This window comes from Salvelinus alpinus, chromosome 20, assembly GCF_045679555.1.
Source record: "Salvelinus alpinus chromosome 20, SLU_Salpinus.1, whole genome shotgun sequence".
In the NCBI taxonomy this organism is placed as follows: domain Eukaryota; kingdom Metazoa; phylum Chordata; class Actinopteri; order Salmoniformes; family Salmonidae; genus Salvelinus; species Salvelinus alpinus.
In genome coordinates this window covers 20,839,107-20,864,807 of record NC_092105.1, presented here as the reverse complement: position 1 = coordinate 20,864,807, position 25,701 = coordinate 20,839,107, and the positions used below count along the sequence as shown (strand labels likewise).

General features: G+C 41.1%; 1 protein-coding gene across 2 annotated transcripts; it reads left to right on the top strand.

The window, feature by feature from the left end:
• Positions 1-535: 535 nt before the first annotated feature.
• LOC139546455 (nectin-3-like) lies at positions 536-25,015 on the top strand. 2 transcript variants are annotated; one of them, XM_071354848.1, is made up of 10 exons: positions 536-661; positions 958-1,030; positions 6,640-6,987; positions 13,448-13,753; positions 16,064-16,166; positions 19,111-19,265; positions 22,177-22,279; positions 22,405-22,447; positions 22,545-22,612; positions 22,720-25,015. In XM_071354848.1, the coding sequence occupies exons 2-9, from the start codon at positions 976-978 to the stop codon at positions 22,578-22,580; spliced, it is 1,149 nt and encodes a 382-aa protein (XP_071210949.1). In that variant the 5' UTR covers positions 536-661; positions 958-975; the 3' UTR covers positions 22,581-22,612; positions 22,720-25,015. The 2 variants fall into 2 exon arrangements, with proteins under 2 accessions (XP_071210949.1, XP_071210950.1); XM_071354849.1 differs by having other exon boundaries at positions 22,545-22,617.
• The last annotated feature ends 686 nt before the right edge of the window (positions 25,016-25,701 follow it).

The window sequence follows — 25,701 nt, the reverse complement described above, 5'->3', positions numbered from 1 at the left end:
GCCAGTTCGTTTTGTTTTGTCAAACGTTCCAGCGGTTTTCCCTCTGTTACTGTCTCTCGATTGTTCCTGTTTTCTAGTTTTCCCGGTGTTGACCATTTCTGCCTGCCCTGACTCTGAGCCTCTGTCCTTTACCTTTGCCCCTTTGTTCCATATCCAGTGTGCGCTCTGAACGCTTCAAGAGCAAAACTCTCTGGATTTAAGAATGGACATACTGACAATGCATGAATTTACGAACACCCAGATCGCACTCTGAGTGGACTCTGGCAATCCAGATTGAATTTACAAACACACCAATCGTTGTGAGCTCGATGTGTCATGAGTTTGTGCTAAAAGCATTGTACTTATTTATACATATTGTACATAGTTGGACATGGAAAAATGCAAAGAAAAATGTATATTTTAAAGACAACCTGAGGTTCAAGGAGGACCTATGGGTATGTTCCATAACCAGTAGATGGTGGTACAGGCTTTCAAAGAGGTAGCACACAACCTATAAAAAGCCAGGAGTCTGCAAGTGGGGTGGAGACTAGACTCTCTCATCCATGATCCACCCCATGGCTCCTATAGCTGGCTTTCCTACAGTAGGACATTTTTATGTCAGCATTACGGCAAAAAACAAATGTCTCGGCTACTTCAGCAGAGGAACTTACAATCATCAAAGGTTAGTGGCCTATTACATTTACAGATGCCTCAGTTCTCTTCCATTATTACTGACCAATGTAGGCCTGTTTGTTATTTTTGTGAAAAGGTTTGGGCTACATTGCAAGATGTTTATAGTCTTCAACAAAGAGTTATGATTGCAGACCATTGATTGAATAAATTGCATCTCATTCAACGTTATTTTACATATAGCTTAGCCTATATAACTGTCTTACATAAACAATGAATAGGTCCTCATTAAATGCCAATCTCAAAATGCTATATAATGCTATTATTACATTTCCCCTATGACCCTAGCAATGAGAAGAGCAAAGCATGTTACGGAAGCTGTGCTGTGTGATTCTACTCATCATCCAGAGGGATACAGAAAGTAGGTTTCCAATTGATGTTATGTTTTTGTCTCTTTTTTTCTTATTGACACTAGGCAAGCAATATAAATCCACCAAACACACAATCCCACCTTTTAATTGTAGTTCTGGTCCTTTTAGGGTACAATAAGACACACACATCAGCTCAGTATGTTTACTATGTTTTTAACTCAGTATGTTTACTATGTTTTTAACTCAGTATGTTACCATGTTTTTAACTCAGTATGTTTACTATGTTTTTAACTCAGTAAGTTTACCATGTTTTTAACTCAGTATGTTTACTATGTTTTTAACTCAGTATGTTGACTATGTTTTTAACTCAGTATGTTAACCATGTTTTGAACTCGGTATGTTTACTATGTTTTTAACTCAGTAGTTTTGAGACATGCTAAACATGCACAAGTATCTAGGAATGTATTGAATGTCTTACTCTTGATTAAGTGTAAGAATAGAGGGAGGGCTTTAGGCTTATTTTTTATTTATTTATTTATTTCACGTTTATTTAACCAGGTAAGCTAGTTGAGAACAAGTTCTCATTTACAACTGCGACCTGGCCAAGATAAAGCAAAGCAGTGCGAGACAAACAACAGCAGATAGTTACACATGGAATAAACAAGCATACAGTCAATAACACAATAGGAAAAAAAAGAAAGTCTATACACAGTGTGTGCAAATGGAGTGAGGAGGTAAGGCAATAAATAGGCCATAGTAGCAAAGTAATTACAATTTAGCAGATTAACACTGGAGTGATAGATGAGCAGATGATGATGTGCAAGTAGTAAAACTGGTGTGCAAAAGAGCAGAAAAGTAAATAAAAACAATATGGGGATGAGGTAGGTAGATTGAGTGGGCTATTTACAAATGGACTATGTACAGCTGCAGCTATCGGTTAGCTGCTAAGATAGCTGATGTTTAAAGTTAGTGAGGGAAATGTAAGTCTCGAGCTTCAGCGATTTTTGCAATTCGTTCCAGTCACTGGCAGCAGAGTTCTGTAAGGAAAGGCGGCCAAAGTAGGTGTTGGCTTTGGGGATGACCAGTGAGATATACTTGCTGGAGCGCGTGCTACAGGGGGGAGTTGTTATCGTGACCAGTGAGCTGAGATAAGGCGGAGCTTTACCTAGCATAGACTTATAGATGTAGTGAGGGCCAGCCAACTGGGGGGGGTATGCCTTATGATTAACGAGACGTGGTGTGATCATCATAACAACACACAGGAACTCAAGTCATTCTGTTCACCTGATCTAGAACTCCTCACAATCAAATGTCGACCGCATTATCTACCAAGGGAATTCTCTTCGATCATAATCACAGCCGTATATATTCCCCCCCAAGCAGACACATCGATGGCCCTGAACAAACTTTATCTGACTCTTTGTAAACTGGATACCACACACCCTGAGGCTGCATTCATCGTAGCTGGGGATTTTAACAAGGCTAATCTAAAAACAAAACTCCCTAAATTCTATCAGCATATCGATTGTGCTACCAGGGCTGGTAAAACCCTGGATCATTGTTATACTAACTTCCGCGACGCTAATAAGGCCCTCCCCGCCCTCCTTTCGGAAAAGCTGACCACGACTCCATTCTGTTGATTCCAGCCTACAAACAGAAACTAAAACAACAAGCTCCCGCGCTCAGGTCTGTTCAACGCTGGTCCGACCAATCTGATTCCACGCTTCAAGACTGCTTCGATCACGCGGATTGGAATATGTTCCGCATTGCGTCCAACAACAACATGGACGAATATGCTGATTCGGTGAGCGAGTTCATTAGGAAGTGCATTGACGATGTCGTACCCACAGCAACGATTAAAACATTCCCAAACCAGAAACCGTGGATTGACGGCAGCATTCGCGTGAAACTGAAAGCGCGAACCACTGCTTTTAACCAGGGCAAGGTGACCGGAAACATGACCGAATACAAACAGTGTAGCTATTCTCTCCGCAAGGCAATCAAACAGGCTAAGTCCCAGTACAGAGACAAAATAGAGTCGCAATTCAACAGTTCAGACACAAGAGGTATGTGGCAGGGTCTACAGTCTATCACGGATTACAAAAAGAAAACCAGCCCCGTCGCGGACCAGGATGTCTTGCTCCCAGACAGGCTAAATAACTTTTTTGCCCGCTTTGAGGACAATACAGTGCCACTGACACGGCCCGCTACCAAAACCTGCGGGCTCTCCTTCACTGCAGCCGAGGTGAGTAAAACATTTAAACGTGTTAACCCTCGCAAGGCTGCAGGCCCAGACGGCATTCCCAGCCGCGTCCTCAGAGCATGCGCAGACCAGCTGGCTGGTGTGTTTACGGACATATTCAATCAATCCTTATCCCAGTCTGCTGTTCCCACATGCTTCAAGAGGGCCACCATTGTTCCTGTTCCCAAGAAAGCTAAGGTAACTGAGCTAAACGACTACCGCCCCGTAGCACTCACTTCCGTCATCATGAAGTGCTTTGAGAGACTAGTCAAGGACCATATCACCTCCACCCTACCGGACACCATAGACCCACTCCAATTTGCTTACCGACACAATAGGTCCACAGACGACGCAATCGCAACCACACTGCACACTGCCCTAACCCATCTGGACAAGAGGAATACCTATGTGAGAATGCTGTTCATCGATTACAGCTCAGCATTTAACACCATAGTACCCTCCAAACTCGTCATCAAGCTCGAGACCCTGGGTCTCGACCCCGCCCTGTGCAACTGGGTCCTGGACTTCCTGACGGGCCGCCCCCAGGTGGTGAGGGTAGGTAACAACATCTCCACCCCGCTGATCCTCAACACTGGGGCCCCACAAGGGTGCGTTCTGAGCCCTCTCCTGTACTCCCTGTTCACCCACGACTGCGTGGCCATGCACGCCTCCAACTCAATCATCAAGTTTGCGGATGACACTACAGTGGTAGGCTTGATTACCAACAACGACGAGACGGCCTACAGGGAGGAGGTGAGGGCCCTCGGAGTGTGGTGTCAGGAAAATAACCTCACACTCAACGTCAACAAAACAAAGGAGATGATTGTGGACTTCAGGAAACAGCAGAGGGAGCACCCCCCTATCCACATTGACGGGTCAGTAGTGGAGAAGGTGGAAAGTTTTAAGTTCCTCAGTGTACACATCACGGACAAACTGAATTGGTCCACCCACACAGACAGCGTTGTGAAGAAGGCGCAGCAGCGCCTCTTCAACCTCAGGAGGCTGAAGAAATTCGCCTTGTCACCAAAAGCACTCACAAACTTCTACAGATGCACAATCGAGAGCATCCTGTCGGGCTGTATCACCGCCTGGTACGGCAACTGCTCCGCCCACAACCGTAAGGCTCTCCAGAGGGTAGTGAGGTCTGCAGAACGCATCACCGGGGGCAAACTACCTGCCCTCCAGGACACCTACACCACCCGATGTCACAGGAAGGCCATAAAGATCATCAAGGACAACAACCACCCAAGCCACTGCCTGTTCACCCCGCTATCATCCAGAAGGCGAGGTCAGTACAGGTGCATCAAAGCAGGGACCGAGAGACTGAAAAACAGCTTCTATCTCAAGGCCATCAGACTGTTAAACAGCCACCACTAACATTTAGCGGCCGCTGCCAACATACTGACTCAACTCCAGCCACTTTAAAAATGGGAATTGATGGAAATTATGTAAAAATGTACCACTAGCCACTTTAAACAATGCCACTTAATATAATGTTTACATACCCTACATTACCCATCTCATATGTATATGTATATACTGTACTCTATATCATCTACTGCATCTTGCCATCTTTATGTAATACATGTACCACTAGCCACTTTAAACTATGCCACTTTATGTTTACATACCCTACAGTACTCATCTCATATGTATATACCGTACTCTATACCATCTACTGCATCTTGCCTATGCCGTTCTGTACCATCACTCATTCATATATCTTTATGTACATATTCTTTATCCCTTTACACTTGTGTGTATAAGGTAGTAGTTGTGGAATTGTTAGGTTAGATTACTTGTTGTTATTACTGCATTGTCGGAACTAGAAGCACAAGCATTTCGCTACACTCGCAATAACATCTGCTAACCATGTGTATGTGACTAATAAAATTTGATTTGATTTGATTTGAACTAGAACATAGTGGTGGGTGGTATAAGGGGCTTTGGTAACAAAATGGATGGCACTGTGATAGACTGCATCCAGTTTGCTGAGTAGAGCATTGGAAGCTATTTTGTAGATGACATTGCCGAAGTCGAGGATCGGTAGGATAGTCAGTTTTACTAGTGTACGTTTGGCGGCGTGAGTGGAGGCTTTGTTGCGAAATAGAAAGCCGATTCTAGATTTGATTTTGGATTGGAGATGTTTGATATGAGTCTGGAATGAGAGTTTACAGTCTAGCCAGACACCTAGCTATTTGTAGTTGTCCACATATTCTAAGTCAGAACCGTCCAGAGTAGTGATGCTAGTCGGGCGGGCGGGTGCGGGCAGAGAACAGTTGAAAAGCATGCATTTGGTTTTTACTAGCGTTTAAGAGCAGTTGGAGGCCACGGAAGGAGTGTTGTATGGAACTGAAGCTCGTTTGGAGGTTTTAACACCGTGTCCAAAGAAGGGCCCGATGTATACAGAATGGTGACATCTGCGTAGAGGTGGATCAGGGAATCACCCGCAGCAAGAGCAACATCGTTGATATATACAGAGAAAAGAGTCGGCCCGAGAATTGAACCCTGCGGTACCGCCATAGAGACTGCCAGAGGTTCGGACAACAGGCCCTCCGATTTGACACACTGAACTCTAATAACATATTCACTAAGTAGTTTCAGCCTAGACTGGACCCAGATCAGTATGTGCTTTAGCCATCTCCTCTGACTATGGCTACCTAAATGGGGAGGGGGTCAAAGATTGAGCAATTGGCACATTTGTTTTTGCAATAGCCACATTTCAGCTTCAATAGGATATCATAGTTCATAAGTGTAACGGATGTGAAATGGCTAGCTAGTTAGCGGGTACACGCTACTAGCGTTTCAATCAGTTACGTCACTTGCTTTGAAACCTAGAAGTAGTGTTGCACCTTGCTCTGCAAGGGCCGCGGCTTTTGTGGAGCGATGGGTAACGACGCTTCGTGGGTGTCAGTTGTTGATGTGTGCAGAGGGTCCCTGGTTCGCGCCCGTGTCGGGGCGAGGGGACGTACTAAAGTTATACTGTTACATTGGTGCCGTGACCCGGATCACTGGTTGCTGCGGAAAAGGAGGAGGTTGAAAGGGGGGTGAGTGTAACGGATGTGAAATGGCTAGCTAGTTAGCGGGTACGCGCTACTAGTGTTTCAATCAGTTACGTCACTTGCTCTGAAACCTAGAAGTAGTGTTGCACCTTGCTCTGCAAGGGCCGCGGCTTTTGTGGAGCGATGGGTAACGACGCTTCGTGGGTGTCAGTTGTTGATGTGTGCAGAGGGTCCCTGGTTCGCGCCCGTGTCGGGGCGAGGGGACGTACTAAAGTTATACTGTTACATAAGCACAGCTAAATACTAATAATGGTCTTGTCTGTGTGTTTAGGTAACATCTCTGTTTATTAGAGTTCATAAGCATCTATTCTACAGGTATCTTTTGGACTTTGTTTTTGGATTGTTTTCTCTTCAGGTACACGTGTGATTGGAGGACGCAGGACTGTGGTACAGGGGGAGGATGTGGACTTATCCTGCAGACTGACAGAGACGACCGAGGATCTCGAACAGATAACATGGCAGAAAAGTACTTTGGAAGAAACACAGAACCATAATTTTATGCTGATTTATCCCAATGGGGGTACTAAGTTTATTGCACCAAATGGATTGAGTGGTAGAGTCCAGTTTATTGGGAACCCATCAGAAAACCTTGGATCTATTCGAGTAACAGCTGTCAGACTGTTGGATGAAGGCACCTTCACATGTATCTTCAGTGTTTTCCCCAGTGGAGCATACAGTACAGAGATACTTCTGACTGTGCTAGGTAAGAACTCTTCCTTCACTCTTTGTATCACTCTTTCTACTTTTGACAGTGTAGAAAGACTGTGTATGATAATCAATACTCGAAAGCTAAAAAGTTGTTAAGTGAAGCAAAACCATAAACCTCATCTATAGGTTTTTCCTTACCACAGAAAGTCCATCTTCTCTACACTTAGAAAAATGGGTTTCCAGAGGGTTTCCAGAGGGATATGATTGATCTACAGTGGCTTGCACAAGTTTTCACCCCCGAGTCATTTTTCCTATTTTGTTGCCTTACAACCTGGAATTAAAATATCTTTTGATTTATAAAACATGCCTACCACTTTGAAGATGCGAAAAAAATGTGTGTGTGAAACAAACAAGAAATAAGACAAAAAAACGGAAAACTTGAGCTGCATACCTATTCATCCCCCCAAAGTCAATACTTTGTGGAGCCACCTTTTGCAGCAATTACAACTGCACGTCTCTTTGGGTATGTCTCTATAAGCTTGGCACAACTAGCCACTGGGATTTTTGCCCAACCTTCAAGGTTAAAACTGCTCCAGCTCCTTCCAGTTGGATGGGTTCCGCTGGTGTACAGCAATCTTGAAGTCATACCACAGATTTGAAATTGGATTGAGGTCTGGGCTTTGACTAGGCCATTCCAATACATTTAAATGTTTCCCCTTAAACCACTCGAGTGTTGCTTTAGCAGTATGCTTAGGGTCATTGTCCTGCTGGAAGATGAACCTCTGTCCCAGTCTCAAATCTCTGGAAGACTGAAACAGTTTTCCCTCAAGAATTTCCCTGTATTTAGTGCCATCCATTTAGTGCCATCCATTATTCTTTCAATTCTGACCAGTTTCCCAGTCCCTGCCAATGAAAAACATCCCTACAGTCTGATGCTGCCATCACCATGCTTCATTGTGGGGATGGTGTTCTCGGGGTGATGAGAGGTGTTGGGTTTGCGCCAGACATAGCATTTTCCTTGATGGCCAAAAAGCTACATTTTAGTCTCATCTGACCAGAGTACCTTCTTCCATATGTTTGGGGATTCTCACACATGCCTTTTGGTGAACACCACACGTGTTTTTTCTTTAACTTCTTCTTAATAGGGGGCGCTGTTTTCACTTTGGAAAAAAATCGTGCCCAAATTAAACGGCCTCGTACTCTGTTCTAGATCATACAATATGCATAGTATTATTACTATTGGATATAAAACACTCTGAAGTTTCTAAAACTGTTTGAATTATATCTGTGAGTAAAACAGAACTCATTTGGCAGCAAACTTCCATACAGGAAGTGAAAATTCTGAAAATGAGGCTCTGTGTCAGGGCCTGCCTATTCAACTGGCTTATATTTATGGATCTGTATGCACTTCAAACGCCTTCCACTAGATGTCAACAGGCAGTAGAAGGTTGAATGGGGTGTCAAGCTTGATGTGAGGCCGAATGAGAGCTTTTGGAGTGACAGGTCCGCTCTTTTGTCAGTTTTCAACTGCGCACAGGGGAACTCCACATTGTCTTCTGAAATGCGTTACGTATACACGACGAAATGCTCCGGCTCTGATTTTATTAGATACATATGAGAAAAACATCATAAAGTAGGATTTTTCAACCGAGTTTGACCAGTTTATTCAACGTTTATTGGGACTTTTGGAATTTTTCGTTCCATGCGCAAACATTTCTTGGACATGTGCCCTCCACATGGCTAGCCAAAGTTGCTAATTCGACAGAAGAAATGGACATTCTAAAACAAAACAACAATTTATTCTGGAACTAGGACTCCTTGCACAACATTCTGATGGAAGATCAACAAAGGTAAGAGAATATTTATGATGTTATTTCGTATTTTTGTGGTTAATGTTGGCTCCAACAAGGCAGAGAATTTTAGGGTGCTGTCTCACAATATTGCATGCTGTATGTTGTACTAAAGTTATTTAAAAAAATCTAACACAGCGGTTGCATTAAGAACCAGTGTATCTTTCATTTGCTGTACAACATGTATTTTTTAGTAAAGTTTATGATGAGTTCTTTGGTTAGATTAGGTGACTATCCAAAATATCTCCAGACAATTTTGTGCATTATGGCTACGTATTCACAATGTAAAACCAGGATTTGTAGCTCTAAATATGCACATTTTCGAACAAAACATAAATGTATTGTATAACATGTTATAAGACTGTCATCTGATGAAGTTGTCCAAAGGTTAGTGATTAATTTTATCTCTATTTGTGGGTTTCGTGAAAGCTATCTTTACGGTGAATAAATGGCGTTGTGTGTTTGGCTATTGTGGTGAGCTAATATAAATATATATTGTGTTTTCGCTGTAAAACACTTAAAAAAATCGGAAATATTGGCTGGATTCACAAGATGTTTATCTTTCATTTGCTGTACAACATGTATTTTTCATAAATGTTTTATGATGAGTATTTATATATTTCACGTTGCTTTCTGTAATTATTCTGGCTGTTTTGGTGCTATTTGTGATGGTGGCTGCAATGTAAAACTACGATTTATACCTCAAATATGCACATTTTCGAACAAAACATAAATGTATTGTATAACATGATGTTATAAGACTGTCATCTGATGAAGTTGTTCAAGGTTAGTGATTAATTTTATCTCTATTTGTGGGTTTTGTGAAAGCTACCTATGCGGTGGAAACATGGTGAAAACATGGCATTGTGTGTTTGGCTATTGTGGTGAGCTAATATAAATATATATTGTGTTTTCGCTGTAAAACATTTAAAAAATCGGAAATGATGGCTGGATTCACAAGATGTTTATCTTTCATTTGCTGTATTGGACTTGTGATTTCATTAAATTATATTATATGATATCCCTGTCGCGTTAGGCTAGGCTATGCTAGTCAGCTTTTTTGATGAGGAGGATCCCGGATCCGGGAGGGAGACTCGTTAGTTAAGCAATGGATTTTTTTCTGGCCACTCCTCCATAAATCCCAGCTCTGCGGAGTGTACTGCTTAAAGTGGTCCTATGGACAGATACTCCATTCTCCGCTGTGTGGCTTTGCAGCTCCATAGCTCCTTCAGGGTTATCTTTGGTATCTTTGTTGCCTCTCTGATTAATACTGTCCTTGCCTGGTCTGTGGATTTTTGTGGGCGGCCCTCTCTTGGCAGGTTTGTTGTGGTACCATATTCTTTCCATTTTTTAATAATGTATTTAACGGTGCTACGTGGGATGTTCAACGTTTCTGATATTTTTTTATAACCCAACCCTGATCTGTACTTCTCCACAACTTTGTCCATGACCTGTTTGAAAAGCTCTTTGGTCTTCATGGTGCTGCTTGCTTGGTGGTGCCCCTTGCTTAGTGGTGTTGCAGACTCTGGGACCTTTCAGAAGAGGTGTATATATACTGAGATCATGTGACAGATCATGTGACACTTAGATTGTACACAGATGTGGACTTTATTTATCTAATTATGTGACTTCTGAAGGTAATTGGTTGCACCAGATCTTATTTAGGGGCTTCATAGCAAAGGGGGTGAATACATATGCATGCACCACTTTTCCTTTTACATTTTTCGAGACAAGTTTTTTTTTCATTTCACTTTTTTGTGTATGTCCATTACATGAAATACAAATACAAATCCATTTAAATTACAGGTTTTAACACAACATAATCGGGAAAAAGCCAAGGGGGGTGAATACTTTTGCAAGGCACTGTATAAGGGCTCCACATAGAAACCCTTCTAAATGTGAATACATTTTTTATTATAACGTTTTTCTTTCTTTTAAATATTGCTGAGCATTAGTGTTAATCTAATTTAACCTTTTAACATCAGGAGTTCCTGTTATCTCATACATTTTAAAGATAATGTTTTAAACTGTACCTACAGTATTTTTTAAATATTTGTGCATATGATTTGTGCAATGATTCCCTTAATCATTTTACAAATACAATACTGACATAATCAATATTTTTGCAATGATTTCTGTATTTCAAATTAGTATTTTCTGTAATTGTATGGAGCAGAGAGTGGGAGAATAGAAGGAAGTATGAGTGATCCAATTGTATGGTACACAGAACATTTTACAATTTTAACTCATGTTTATTTTTCAGTGTAACATTTATATTGTTGTTTCAGGAGTTAAATTAAGTTAACACTCAGTGGTGTAAAAGAAAATCAGTGTTGGTGTTAATAACCAGAATTGAGTGTGATTGTTGCATTTATTCTGTTTGGAGCAGGGATGGGCACTTTGATGGGGATCACAAAAATCTGAACTCATCGTGAGGAGCCACAGTTGCTCGTGGAGAGAAATGTTTTCAGTTTTAGAGTTTGCTGCAATTCTACACATTTTGACATGGAGTGTAGACAAGATTTTGCAATTTTTTTATAACTAGCTGCCCATCCCTGGTGTACAGTAAAACACTCAAAACCACGCGCATCATTATCATATTTCCAAGCATGCTCTATTGGAGGTAGGTTTGTTTGTTTCAATATCTGTGTTTTTGTATGTGCAATGATTACTTGATTAACTTTTATTCTATACAAATATAAATAACATAAGACATTTCTCAACTAATCCAATCTGTTACTAGTTGGACTTCTTGCACCCGTTACTGAGATAGTTGTTCCAGTTTAGGTAGATCATTTATACATTTTTACTAACCTGGCAGTCTTTCTAAAATACATGTTGAAGGTGATTAAAAGTTCCAATTGTTGGATATCTTCATTCCGGCTGAGGAAGACACTTAACACCTCTTTGGGAAAGGTGTACCGCTAGCGCCCGGCCTCGACAACATCCGGTGAAATTGCAGAGGCTGAAATTCAAAAAACAAAACTAGTAATATTAAACATTCATGAAAATACAAGTGTTATACATTGGTTAAAAGCTTAACTCCTTGTTATTCCAACCGCTTTGTCAGATTTCAAAAAGGCTTACGGCGAAAGCATACCATGCGATTATCTGAGGACAGCGCCCCGCGTACAAAAGCATTAAAAACATTTTCCAACCAAGCCGCGGCATCACGAAAGTCAGAAATAGGGATAAAATAAATCACTTACCTTTGAAGATCTTCCTCTGTTTGCAATCCAAAGGGTCCCAGCTATATCACAAATTGTTGTTTTGTTCGATAAAGTCCTTCTTTATTTCCCCAAAAAGTCAGTTTAGTTGGTGCGCTTCATTCAACAATCCACCGGTTTCCCCTCGTTGAAAATGCATACAAAATTAATCCCAAACGTTACCAATAAACTTTGTCCAAACAAGTCAAACAACGTTTCTAATCAATCCTCAGGTACCCTAATACGTAAATAAACAATACAATTTAAGACGGAGAATAGTATGTTCATTACCGGAGATAAATAACAAAGTGCGCACCCTCACCGGAGCGCATCATAACACTACAGACAAAATGGGAGCCACTTAGAAAAACTACAAATTCTAGCTCATTTTTCAAAAAACAAGCCTGAAACTCTTTCTAAATACTTTTGACATCTAGTGGAAGCCCTAGGAACTGTAATCTGAGAGGTATTCCTTTTATATTCCTACAGACAACCATTATAATCAGTGGTGAGCTCCCAAAAAGATTCTGGATGGATTCTCCTCTGATTTTTGCCTGCCATATCAGTTCTGTTATACTCACAGACATTCTGTTAACAGTTTTAGAAACTTCAGAGGGTTTCCTATCCAAATCTACCATGCATATGCATATCCTAGCTTCTGTGCCTGAGTAACAGACAGTTTACTTTGGACACCTCAGTCATCCAAACTTCCGAATACGGCCCCCTAGCCCTAAGAAGTTTTAACCCTAATTTGCTCCAGCTGTGCTGTACCACTATGGCTGACCCTGTAAAACAACACATTTCACTGCAAGTATCTGGTGTATGTAACAATAAAACATTTAAACATATATTATTATTTATAGAGGGTTCTAGGCAGAACCATTTACAATGGGATTTACCTAGCACCAAAAAGGGTTCCCCTGTGGGGACAAGAACCCTATGTCTTTGTACTTTGAATCTTTATTTCTAAGAGTGTATCCTCTTACTCAAGCTGTAACCAGGAGAGTACAGGCATGAATAGTTTCCCTAATGGTGGAACAGATGCTGGAATATACAGAATACACCACTATATCCTGCATTCCTTAACGGCATAATCACTGGGCTGTGAATGCTTTTCAGTGGAACTGGTGAAGCTGAAAAACAGATTTTGTGATGTGTGTGAAACTTAATACCTGAGATGCAAGTACCTCTCTTCAGGGTGAGCTAAAACCTGTTAACTTGATTGCCCATACCTCCAATACAGTAAATGTGTAGCTACTAATGGTGTATATTGCAATTGGCCAGATAGAGAACATGATAGAGTTTATTTAAAGTTTGTTGGTCATGTGACATGAGCATTTGGATAAGTTTCACATGACGGGCTGTGTGTGTTTGGGTTGTTCTTTCATGTATAGTTCCACATTCATCATTGGTGACTGTCTACTCTCTGTATGTTTGATTGTTTGTTTTCTGGTCACAGTTCCTCCACTAGTGAATGTGACAGTTGATGTTCCTCCTCTCATTGGGGAGAATGAGGTTATCTTGGCAACCTGTTTGGCTGCTGGTGCCAAGCCACAGGCAGATGTGAGATGGAAGACAGGTGCATTGGGCAGTTTGTTCAGGACAGTGACTAACTCCACCCAGCACACCAACGGAACCACCACAGTCCTCAGCCACCTGCTCGGGGTGCCAACCAGAGCAGCAAATCAGCAGCAGGTCCAGTGTGTGATCAACCAGTCTGCCCTGGTAACAGAGAAGACCTACAACTACAGCATAAACATCCACTGTAAGTATAAACTCACTGTAGCTGCTATCTAGAACCAAAAAAGGTTATTCGATTGTCTCCTTATTAGAACCCTTTGAATAACCCCTATTAGATCCAGGTAGAAACATTTTGGGTTCCATGTAAAACCATTTCCACAGAGCAAAGCCTTTGATCTAGCCTGTATCAAATGTTATTTTATTTAGCTTAAACATTGTTCTGATGCACAGAGAGGTATGGACCTTTACAAGGCTTTCATTGTACTGCTCCTCTACTGCAAGTAATCAAACTGAAATTAAAGAAGACCAGGTTCACAAACAACTGAATTCTTAGTGTTGCCTCATCTGTGGAATATCAACTTTTTGGGGATCTGTGTCCCTTCCACGGACGATTGAGCTATCATAGGCTAATGCGATTAGCATGAGGTTGTAAGTAACAAGAACATTTCCCAGGACATAGACATATTCGATATTGGCAGAAAGCTTAAAATCTTGTTAATCTAACTGCACTGTCCAATTTACAGTAGCAATTACACTGAAAGAATACCATGCTATTGTTTGAGGAGAGTGCACAATTTTTAACATGAAAAGTTATTAATAAACAAATTAGGCACATTTGGGCAGTCCTGATACAACATTTTGAACAGAAATGCAATGGTTCTTTGGATCAGTCTAAAACTTTGCAAAGACACTCCTGCCATCTAGTGACCAAAATCTAAATTGCACCTCGGCTGGAATAATACATTATGGCCTTTATCTTGCATTTCAAAGATGATGGTACAAAAACGGTTTGATTTCTTTCTTTGTATTATTTTTTCCCCAGATCTATTGTGTTATATTCTACTACATTCCTTTCACATTTCCATGAAAGTCTTTCCTTTCAAATGGTACCAAGAATATGCATATCCTTGCTTCAGGGCCTGAGCTACTGTATAGGCAGTTAGATTTGGGTATGTCATTTTATGTGAAAATTTTAAAAAGGAGCTAATCCTTAAGAGGTTTTAAGTTCCACCTACTGCTCAGAGACTGTAGTCATTGTTATGGGTGTCATATATCTGTCTTGGTGTGGGTGTAGTTATATTTACATTCTATATCTGCAGTAACTGTAACCACCTCGATGTCTCTCTTTCACTCGCTGTCTCTCTCAATGTCTCTATCAAATCAAATGTGCCGAATTTACAAGCATTTCGCTACACCCGCAATAACATCTGCTAAACATGTGTATGTGACCAATAAAATTTGATTTGAGCTCAACTGGTGTAGACTTTAAAGTGAAATGCTTGCTTACAAACCTTTCCCAACGATGCAGAGTTTAAAAAAAACATTATAATAAATAAAATAGTAACTAACACAAAAGAAATACAAAAAAATACACAAGAATGGGGCTATTTACAGGGAGTACCAGTACCAGATCAATGTGCAGAAGTACAGGTAGTTGATGTAGATATGTACATCAAGGCAAGGTAAAGTGACTAGATAATAATAAGAGTAAAATAAGGAACAGAGTAGCTGCAGAAAATTATGTGTAGAAGTGTGTGTGTGTTTCTGTGTTGGTATACATATTTGTTATGTGTGTGTGTGTGTGCATATGTAGTGTTTGAATGTGTGAGGGACAGTGTAGTGTGGGTGTGTGAGTGAGTGTGTAGATGGTGTGTACTGTATATAAAGTCTAGTGAGTATGCGTAGGGTCAGATCAAGATAGTCAGTGCAGAAAGTTTGGGTACCATTAATTGACTATTTAGCAGTCTGGCTATTTAATAGTCTTATTGCTTGGGGTAGAAGCTGTCTCTGAGCCTGTTGATCCTAGAGCCGATGCTCCAGTACCGTTTGCTGGATGGTAGCAGAGTGAACAGTCTATTGCTTGGGTGGCTGAACTCTTTGGCAATTTTTCGGGGCTTCCTCTGACACCGCCTACTATAGAGTCCGCACCACCTTTTTTAGCGCTTTACGTTCAAGGGCAGTTCAATTGCCATACCAAGAGGTGATGCAGCCAGTCAAGATGCTCTCGATGTAGAACTTTTTGAGGATCTGAGGACCCATTCTCTTCACGACTGTGTGGGTGTGTGTCGACCATGTTAAGTCATTACTGATGTGGACGTCAAGGAACTTAAAGCTCGCGACCCATTCCACAACAGCCCTGTCGATGTGGATGGGGGCGTGATCTCCCTTCTTTCTCTCCACGATCAACTCCTTGGTCTTACTGACATTGAGAGGGAGATTGTCCTGGCACCACACTGCTATGTCTCAGACTTTCTCCCTATAGCCTGACTCTCTGTCTCTCTGTCTCTCTGTCTCTCTGTCTCTCTCTCTCTCTCTCTCTCTCTCTCTCTCTCAGATCCACCGCAGACAGTGAACATTACCCTTAGTGAGGCCTCTAAAACCACAGTCTTCCTTTGTGTAGCAGACGGCAACCCACACCCCAACTACACCTGGAGCAGGTACTCACTCCTATGTAAACTAGTTCAAACCAGTGTAAATGTAAATATTAGCTGCACATGTACACTCCGTTAAAAAGAGTGGGGTCACTTAGAAATGTCCTTGTTTTTGAAAGAAAAGCACATTTTTTGTCTTTTTAAAATAACATGAGATTTATCAGAAATACAGTGTAGATATTGTTAATGTTGTAAATAACTATTGTAGCTGGAAACGGCAGATTTTTTATGGAATATCGACATAGGCTTACAGTGGCCAATTATGAACAACCATCACTCCTGTGTTCCAACGGCGCGTTGTGTTAGCTAATCCAAGTTTATCATTTTAAAAGGCTAATTGGTCATTAGAAAACCCTTTTGCAATAATGTTAGCACAGCTGAAAACTGTTGTTCTGATTAAAGAAGCAATACAACTGGCCTTCTTTAGACTAGCTGAGTATCTGGAGCATCAGCATTTGTAGGTTTGATTACAGGCTCAAAATGGCCAGAAACAAAGACCTTTCTTCTGAAACTCGTCAGTCTATTCTAGTTCTGAGAAATGAAGGCTACTCTGTGAGAAATTGCCAAGAAACAGAAGATCACAGAACAGCACAAACTGTCTCTAATCAGAATAGAAAGAGGAGTGGGAGGCCCCGGTGCACAACGGAGCAAGAGGACAAGTATATTAGAGTGTCTAGTTTGAGAAACAGACGCCTCACAAGTCCTCAACTGGCAGCTTCATTAAATTGTACACGCACAACACCAGTCTCAACGTCAACAGTGAAGAGGTGACTCTGGGATGCTGGCCTTCTAGGCAGAGTTGCAAAGAAAAAGCCATATCTCAGACTGGTCAATAAAACTAAAAGATAAAGATGGGCAAAAGAACACAGACACTGGACTGAGATATGGCTTTTTCTGCACCTACATACAGTGGGGAGAACAAGTATTTGATACACTGCCGATTTTGCCGATTTTCCTACTTACAAAGCATGTAGAGGTCTGTAATTTGTATCATAGGTACACTTCAACTGTGAGAGACGGAATCTAAAACAAAAATCCCGAAAATCACATTGTATGACTTTTAAGTAATTAATTTGCATTTTATTGCATGACATAAGTATTTGATACATCAGAAAAGCAGAACTTAATATTTGGTACAGAATCCTTTGTTTGCAATTACAGAGATCATACGTTTCCTGTAGTTCTTGACCAGGTTTGCACACACTGCAGCAGGGATTTTGGCCCACTCCTCCATACAGACCTTCTCCAGATCCTTCAGGTTTCGGGGCTGTCGCTGGGCAATACGGACTTTCAGCTCCTTCCAAAGATTTTCTACTGGGTTCAGGTCTGGAGACTGGCTAGGCCACTCCAGGACCTTGAGATACTTCTTACGGAGCCACTCCTTAGTTGCCCTGGCTGTGTGTTTCGGGTCGTTGTCATGCTGGAAGACCCAGCCACGACCCATCATCAAATGCTCTTACTGAGGGAAGGAGGTTGTTGGCTAAGATCTCGCAATACATGGCCCCATCCATCCTCCCCTCAATACGGTGCAGTCGTCCTGTCCCCTTTGCAGAAAAGCATCCCCAAAGAATGATGTTTCCACCTCCATGCTTCACGGTTGGGATGGTGTTCTTGGGGTTGTACTCATCCTTCTTCTTCCTCCAAACACGGCAAGTGGAGTTTAGACCAAAAAGCTCTATTTTTGAATCATCAGACCACATGACCTTCTCCCATTCCTCCTCTGGATCATCCAGATGGTCATTGGCAAACTTCAGACGGGCCTGGACATGCGCCTGCTTGAGCAGGGGGACCTTGTGTGCGCTGCAGGATTTTAATCCATGACGGCGTAGTGTGTTACTAATGGTTTTCTTTGAGACTGTGGTCCCAGCTCTCTTCAGGTCATTGACCAGGTCCTGCCGTGTAGTTCTGGGCTGATCCCTCACCTTCCTCATGATCATTGATGCCCCACGAGGTGAGATCTTGCATGGAGCCCCAGACCGAGGGTGATTGACCATCATCTTGAACTTCTTCTATTTTCTTCTATTTTCTAATAATTGCGCCAACAGTTGTTGCCTTCTCACCAAGCTGCTTGCCTATTGTCCTGTAGCCCATCCCAGCCTTGTGCAGGTCTACAATTTTATCCCTGATGTCCTTCCACAGCTCTCTGGTCTTGGCCATTGTGGAGAGGTTGGAGTCTGTTTGATTGAGTGTGTGGACAGGTGTCTTTTATACAGGTAACGAGTTCAAACAGGTGCAGTTAATACAGGTAATGAGTGGAGAACAGGAGGGCTTCTTAAAGAAAAACTAACAGGTCTGTGAGAGCCGGAATTCTTACTGGTTGGTAGGTGATGAAATACTTATGTCATGCAATAAAATGCAAATGAATTACTTAAAAATCATACAATGTGATTTTCTGGATTTTTGTTTTAGATTCCGTCTCTCACAGTTGAAGTGTACCTATGATAAAAATTACAGACCTCTACATGCTTTGTAAGTAGGAAAACCTGCAAAATCGGCAGTGTATCAAATACTTGTTCTCCCCACTGTATATAGATATTCCATTACAAATCTGCCTTTTCCATCTACAATAGTCATTTACAACATTAACAATATCTACACTGTATTTCTGATGAATTTCATGTTATTTTTATATGAACATTTGCTTTTCTTTAATAAACAAGGACATTTCTAAGTGATCCCAAATGTTAGAATGGTAGTGTAAGCTTGAATCATCAGTATGTTCAGTCAAATCATGCCTCTCTCACTCTCACTCTCACTCTCACTCTCACACTCACTCAAACTCACTCACTCACTCACTCACTCACTCACTCACTCACTCACTCACTCACTCACTCACTCACTCACTCACTCACTCACTCACTCACTCACTCACTCACTCACTCACTCACTCACTCACTCACTCACCTACTCACACTCTCTCACTCTCTCACTCACCCTCCCTGTCTCGCAGAGTGGTCCAGCCATGGCCTGGGTCTTCAGTGAGAGCAGAGGGAGACAAACTGTACTTCCTCAGTCTCAGCTCTGAGCTGAATGGTCTCTTTGTCTGTGAGGCCTCCAACCCCTACGGACGAGCAGCTGGCTCCCTCTATGTACACACATCCTCTGGTGAGAAGCACCTGAGACACACACACTATTCATACTGGTTGACAGTGGTGGAAAAAGTACACCATGCCTTAATAAAAAATGACTCACATAAAAGTGAAATTCACCCAGCAAATTTCTACATAAGTAAAAGTCTAAGTATTTGGGTTTAAGTATCAAAAGTAAATGTAATAGCAAAATAATACTTAAGTATCAATATATTAAGCAAACCAGATGGCACAATTGTCTTGTTAATTTTTTTTTAACGTATAGCCAGGGGCACACTCCAACACTCAGATATCATTTACCAACAAAACATTTGTGTTTTGTGAGTCCGCCAGATCAGAGGCAGAGGCAATATATTGACCACCAGGGATGGTCTCTCGATAAGTGTGTGAATTGGACCATTTTCCTGTCCTGCTAAGCATTCAAAATGTAACAAGCACTTTTGGGAGTCAGGGAAAATGTATGGAGGAAAAAGTACATTATTTTCTTTAGGAATGTAGTGAAGTAAATGTAAAAGTTGTCAAATATAGATAGTAAAGTACAGATACCCCCAAAAACGACTTAAGTAGTACTTTAAAGTATTTTTACATACGTAGTTTACACCACTGCTGGTTGCTTAATAACCTTTTGTCACTACAGGGGGTGCTGTTTCAACTTGGACATTTAGCGTTCCCAAATTAAACTGCCTCGTACTCAATTCTTGCTCGTACAATATGCATATTATTATTACTATTGGATAGAAAACAATCTCTAGTTTCTAAAACCGTTTGAATTATGTCTGTGGGTGAACCAGAACTCTTTCTACAGCGAAAATCATGACAGGACATGCGAAGGTCTGAAAACTAGGCTCTGTTCTCAGATCAGTTTAAAGCTCTGTGTGTGCCCTATGGGTCGAAATGAGCTGCACCCGCCTTCCCCTGGATGTCAGTAACCAATGAGAAGTGGAATGGAGTCTCTACGTATTTCTCAGAGTTTATAAAAGGCCATGGAGTGACATGTCCGTTCTTTTGGACGCTCGTCAAGACGCAAGAGAGGGCATCAGAATGGCATGCTCAAAAGCTCTCGTTATCGGCCTAAGATATATCCGTCTGTGATTTAATTCGATATAGGTGTTAGAAACATCATAACGAAGTTATTTTAAACCGATTTATATCAGTTTATGCGAGTATATTGCTATTTTCGGAATTTTCGTAGTATTGCGTTTGGAGGATTTGGACATGTGTGTGCCACGTAGCAATTGTTAGCTGCTAATTACGAAGTTGAAGAGGACGTTTTACAACAAAGCAACGATTCTTTTGGACAAAGGACACCTTGCCCAAGATTCTGATGGAAGCTCGTCCAAAAGTAAGAGCGATTTATGATTTTATTCCGTATTTATGTGGAAAAATGTCAACGCATTTGTCGGCCATTAGTGCGGCACTAGTCTGGCTGTAACGCACACTGTATGTCTAGTAACGTTAATTTTAAAAATCTAACTCAGCGGTTGCATTAATAACTAATGCATCTTTCATTAGCTGTCCAACCTGTATTTTTTTTGTCAATCTAATCGATAAATAATCGTAAACTTAGGTGCCTCTCCAAGATGGCGCCGGCCAGAATGCATGACCTGTTGCCACTGATCACATTGAATAACAACGATTTGTACTGCTAAATATGCACATTTTCGAACAAAACCTATATGCATTGTGTAATATGATGTTACAGGACTGTCATCTGATGAAGTATATCAAGGTTAGTAAAAAATTATATATCTTTTGCTGTATTGTTACGATCGCTAACCTGTGCTGCTGATAAATTGCTTGTGTTTCTGGCTATGGTGGTAAGCTAATATAATGGTATATTGTGTTTTCGCTGTAAAACACTTGAAAAATCTGAAATATTGGCTGGATTCACAAGATGTTGGTCTTTCGTTTGCTGTATGCTGTGTATTTTTCAGAAATGTTTTAGGATGAGTATTTTGGTAATTGACGTCGGTCTCTGTAATTATTCCGGCTCCTTCCAACGCTATTTCAGATTGCAGCTGCAATGTAGAACTGTGATTTATACCTGAAATATGCACATTTTTCTAAAAAAACATATGCTATACCATAAATATGTTATCAGACTGTCATCTTATGAAGTTTTTTCTTGGTTAGTGGCTATATATATCTTTATTTGGTCGAAATTGTGATAGCTGCCCATGCAGGAAAAAAATGGTGGAGAAAAAAAAGTTGTGTCTTTTGCTATCGTGGTTAGCTAATAGATTTACATATTGTGTCTTCCCTGTAAAACATTTTAAAAATCAGAAATGATGGCTGGATTCACAAGATCTGTATCTTTCATCTGGTGTCTTGGACTTGTGATTTAATGATATTTAGATGCTAGTATTTACTTGTGACGCTATGCTAGGCTATGCTAGTCAGCTTTTTTACTGTGGGGGGTGCTCCCGGATCCGGGTTTGGGAGGAACTAGAAGTTAACTGGTTTCTTATACTGCTTTATAAGTTGCTTATATTTGTTATGCGATCGATTGATTGGTTTGCTTGTTCCATAAGTAAATTTGTCTGGCAACGATACAGGTATTCCTGGCATACACATATATGAGGTTGAGAAATGTGATGTAGCATGGATAACAAGGATGAGCAAGATGCTCACTTATCTTTCACTGCATGTGTTAGTTTCAAACTTATGGCCTCATTACCCTTTCTACAGGAAGGTACTGTATAACCACTAACTAAGATGGTCATGATACACAATTATCTCTTACTGCATATGTACATGTCTTATAACCTAGTATTATCTCTTAACTTTCTGCAGGGAAGCGTTTACAACAAAGCTATACTGATTGCTAGGGCAACAAAATTACACGTAAATGCAGCTGCAAGGAAAACAAAATGATATGTAATTGTAAATACAGACTTATAATAACTGTATTCCCTCTCTCCTCACAGAGACCTCTGCTGCCTGTTGGGTTCTACTCGTTGTCGTTCTATGCTTGATTGTTGCTGGGGCTGCACTTTTATGGTACCAGTGCAAATACGGACAGTTTCCTTGGTAATATCAACTACTGTAATATTATGAACTGAATTTTGCATTTAAAACATTTTTATTGGCATTAGATGATCATATATTGATTTGGCTCAAGTTCATATCATATCTTTTGGGGGACTATATGCCAGGAGTTCAATCATGGCCAATCACCAGTTCCAGGCACCACCACAGGTATGTGACTATGTTAAAGTCCATTGTTGTGTGATTAACCTATCTCATCAGCCACTTTCTGCTATGTAATAATACTGTTATAATGTCTGATGACAAGGTTGAGGAAGATGAACCTGGGACGTCTGAGTTCTAACACTCCAAACCAGGAGGGCGGAGAAGGGAGAAGTAACGTAACACACATTATTTTTTATTTATTTTGAAATATTATTTAAAAAATGTATTGTTTGTGCTATTGTCTATTCATGAGGCATATTTATTGTACTATTTTAAAGAAATCACAGGACAGGCTGAGAGCAGATGCCAGAAGAATCTCAGACATGCACTGGATGTGGGAAGAATTCCAGTCTGCACATTCTCCGATTTTCTAACCATCTAATGAACAGAGACCCAATGCAGTATTCACTGTGACATTAGAAACCTTGGCTCGGCCACTACTCCACCACAGCTTTACACAGTGCTGGCCCTCGTTTCAGCTTTTTATCACCTCTCCTGGACTCTGCCTTGCCGTGGTGGAGGGGCGTTGTAACTTCAGCGGGAACAACAACTCTCCTGTATGTATGGTGCATGTTGAAGCCAACTAAAGGGAGGCCAGGTATAATGTAAATAACATGTCAAATGGAGAATCTTGTCAGTAATGACTAGCCAAACCCTGACTGATGCTGGTACTTGTAGCTGCTCATAATGTGTTCCTTCATATTATGCAGCCTTATGTAGTGTTGGTACAGAGAGCAGTTATAAGAGGAGCCATGAAACCAAGGGTGTGGCTAGTGATCCACTGGGAATAGAACCTCCACTAACAGCTGCATGAATCCTATCCCTGATTAACCCTGTATTATTTGTTGTTTTAGCCTAGCGTTAGTGTAGCATGGCATTTTTGGCCACCAGTAGTTACTGTAGGTAGTTAGAATACAGTTATGTTCACTACATTAGTAGTTACAATGCAGGTCTTTTCACTACATTAATAGTTACAATGCAGGTATTTACACTACATTAGTGGTTAGAATGCAGGTCTTTTCACTACATTAGTAGTTAGAATGCAGGTCTTTTCACTACATTAGTAGTTAGAATGCAGGTCTTTTCACTACATTAGTAGTTAGAATGCAGGTCTTTGCACTACATTAGTAGTTACAATGCAGGTCTTTCCACTACATTAGTAGTTACAATGCAGGTCTTTTCACTACATTTAGTAGTTACAATGCAGGTCTTTTCACTACATTTAGTAGTTACAATGCAGGTCTTTCACTACATTAGTAGTTAGAATGCAGGTCTTTTCACTACATTAGTAGTTACAATGCAGGTTTTTTCACTACAATGATAGTTACAATGCAGGTCTTTTCACTAATTAGGTAGATACAGTTGAGGACATGTGAGGCATTTGTTTCTCAAACTAGACACTCTAATGTACTTGTCCTCTTGCTCAGTTGTGCACCGGGGGCCTCTCACTCCTCTTTCTATTCTGGTTAGAGACAGTTTGCGCTGTTCTGTGAAGGGAGTAGTACACAAAGTTGTACGAGATCTTCAGTTTCTTGGCAATTTCTCGCATGGGATAGCTTTCATTTCTCAGAACAAGAATAGACTGACGAGTTTCAGAAGAAAGGTCTTTGTTTCTGGCCATTTTGAGCCTGTAATCGAACCCACAAATGCTGATGCTCCACATACTCAGCTAGTCCAATGAAGGCCAGTTTTACTGCTTCTTAAATTAGGACAACAGTTTTCAGCTTTTCTAACATAATTGCAAAAGGGTTTTCTCATGATAAAATAGCCTTTTATAATTCTAAACTTGGATTAGCTAATGCAATGCGCCATTGGAACACAGGAGGGATAGTTGCTGATAAAGGGCCTTTGTACGCCTATGTAGATATTCCATAAAAAATCTGTCATTTCCAGCTACAATAGTGATTTAAAAAATTAACAATGTCTACACTGTAGACAATTTTCATCTAAAATGACATACCCAAATCTAACTGCTTGTAGCTCAAGCCCTGAAGCAAGGATATGCATATTCTTGTTACCATTTGAAAGGAAACACGTTGAAGTTTGTGGATATGTTCTCCATGGACTTTAGAGTGTCTCAAAACCTTTTGGAATTAGTGTTACAGGATGCAAATGTCTGTTTGAAAAAGCCAGCCTTCACTTTCCTAACTGACTATGTATATTGCTTCCTGACTTCCCTGAAAAGTTGCATATCGCGGTGGCAATTCGATGCTAATGCAGTGCGCCACAGGATGTTTTTATGCTGGTCAAGGGAAGTCAAGTCTGGGGTAAACCAAGGGTGTCACGCCCTGACCTTAGAGATCCTTTTATTTCTCTATTTGGTTAGGTCAGGGTGTGATTAGGGTGGGCATTCTAGTTTTCGTTTTCTATGTTGGCCTGGTATGGTTCCCAATCAGAGGCAGCTGTCTATCGTTGTCTCTGATTGGGGATCATATTTGGGCAGCCTTTCCCCACCTGTTGTTTGTGGGATCTTGTTTTTGTGTAGTGCCTGTGAGCAATCCATTACTTCACGTTTCGTTTGTTTCTGTATTTGTTTTGGTGAGTTTCATTTATTAAACTCTACGTGGAACTCTACACACGCTGCGCCTTGGTCCATTTATTCCAACGATCGTGACAAAGGGCTGTATCTATTCTTAGTTCTACATTTTTAGAATGGGGCATGCTTATTTAAGATGGTGAGGAAAGCACTTTTAAAGAGCAACCAGGCATCCTCTACTGACTGGATGAGGTCAAAATCCTTCCAGGATACCCGGGCCAGGTCGATTAGAAAGGCCTGCTCGCTGAAGTGTTTAAGGTAGTGTTTGACAGTGATGAGGGGTGGTCGTTTGACCGTGGACCCATTACGCACGCAGGCAATAAGGCAGTGATCGCTGAGATCCTGGTTGAAGACAGCAGAGGTGTATTTAGAGGGCACGTTGGTCAGGATGATATCTAAGAGGGTGCCCATGGTTACGGACTTGGTAAGTTCCTTGATAATTTGTGTGAGATTGAGGGCATCTAGCTTAGATTGTAGGACAGCCGGGGTGTTAAGCATATCCCAGTTTAGGTCACCTAACAGAACGATCTCTGAAGATAGATGGGGGGGGGGGGGGTATTCAATTCACATATGTTGTCCAGGGCACAGCTGGGGGCTGAGGGGGGTCTATAACACGCTGCAACGGTGAGAGACTTATTTCTGGAAAGGTGGATTTTCAAAGTAGAAGCTTGAATTGTTTGGGCACAGACCTGGATAGTATGACAGAACTCTGCAGTAGATTGCA

Excerpts from the sequence above, each read along its gene's own strand:
- LOC139546455 (XM_071354848.1), top strand. The coding sequence starts at position 976 with ATGTTACGGAAGCTGTGCTGTGTGATTCTACTCATCATCCAGAGGGAT. Across the intron at positions 1,031-6,639 it reads CATCCAGAGGGATACAGAAA|GTACACGTGTGATTGGAGGA; the intron begins GTAGGTTTCCAA and ends TTTTCTCTTCAG. Across the intron at positions 13,754-16,063 it reads CTACAGCATAAACATCCACT|ATCCACCGCAGACAGTGAAC; the intron begins GTAAGTATAAAC and ends TCTCTCTCTCAG.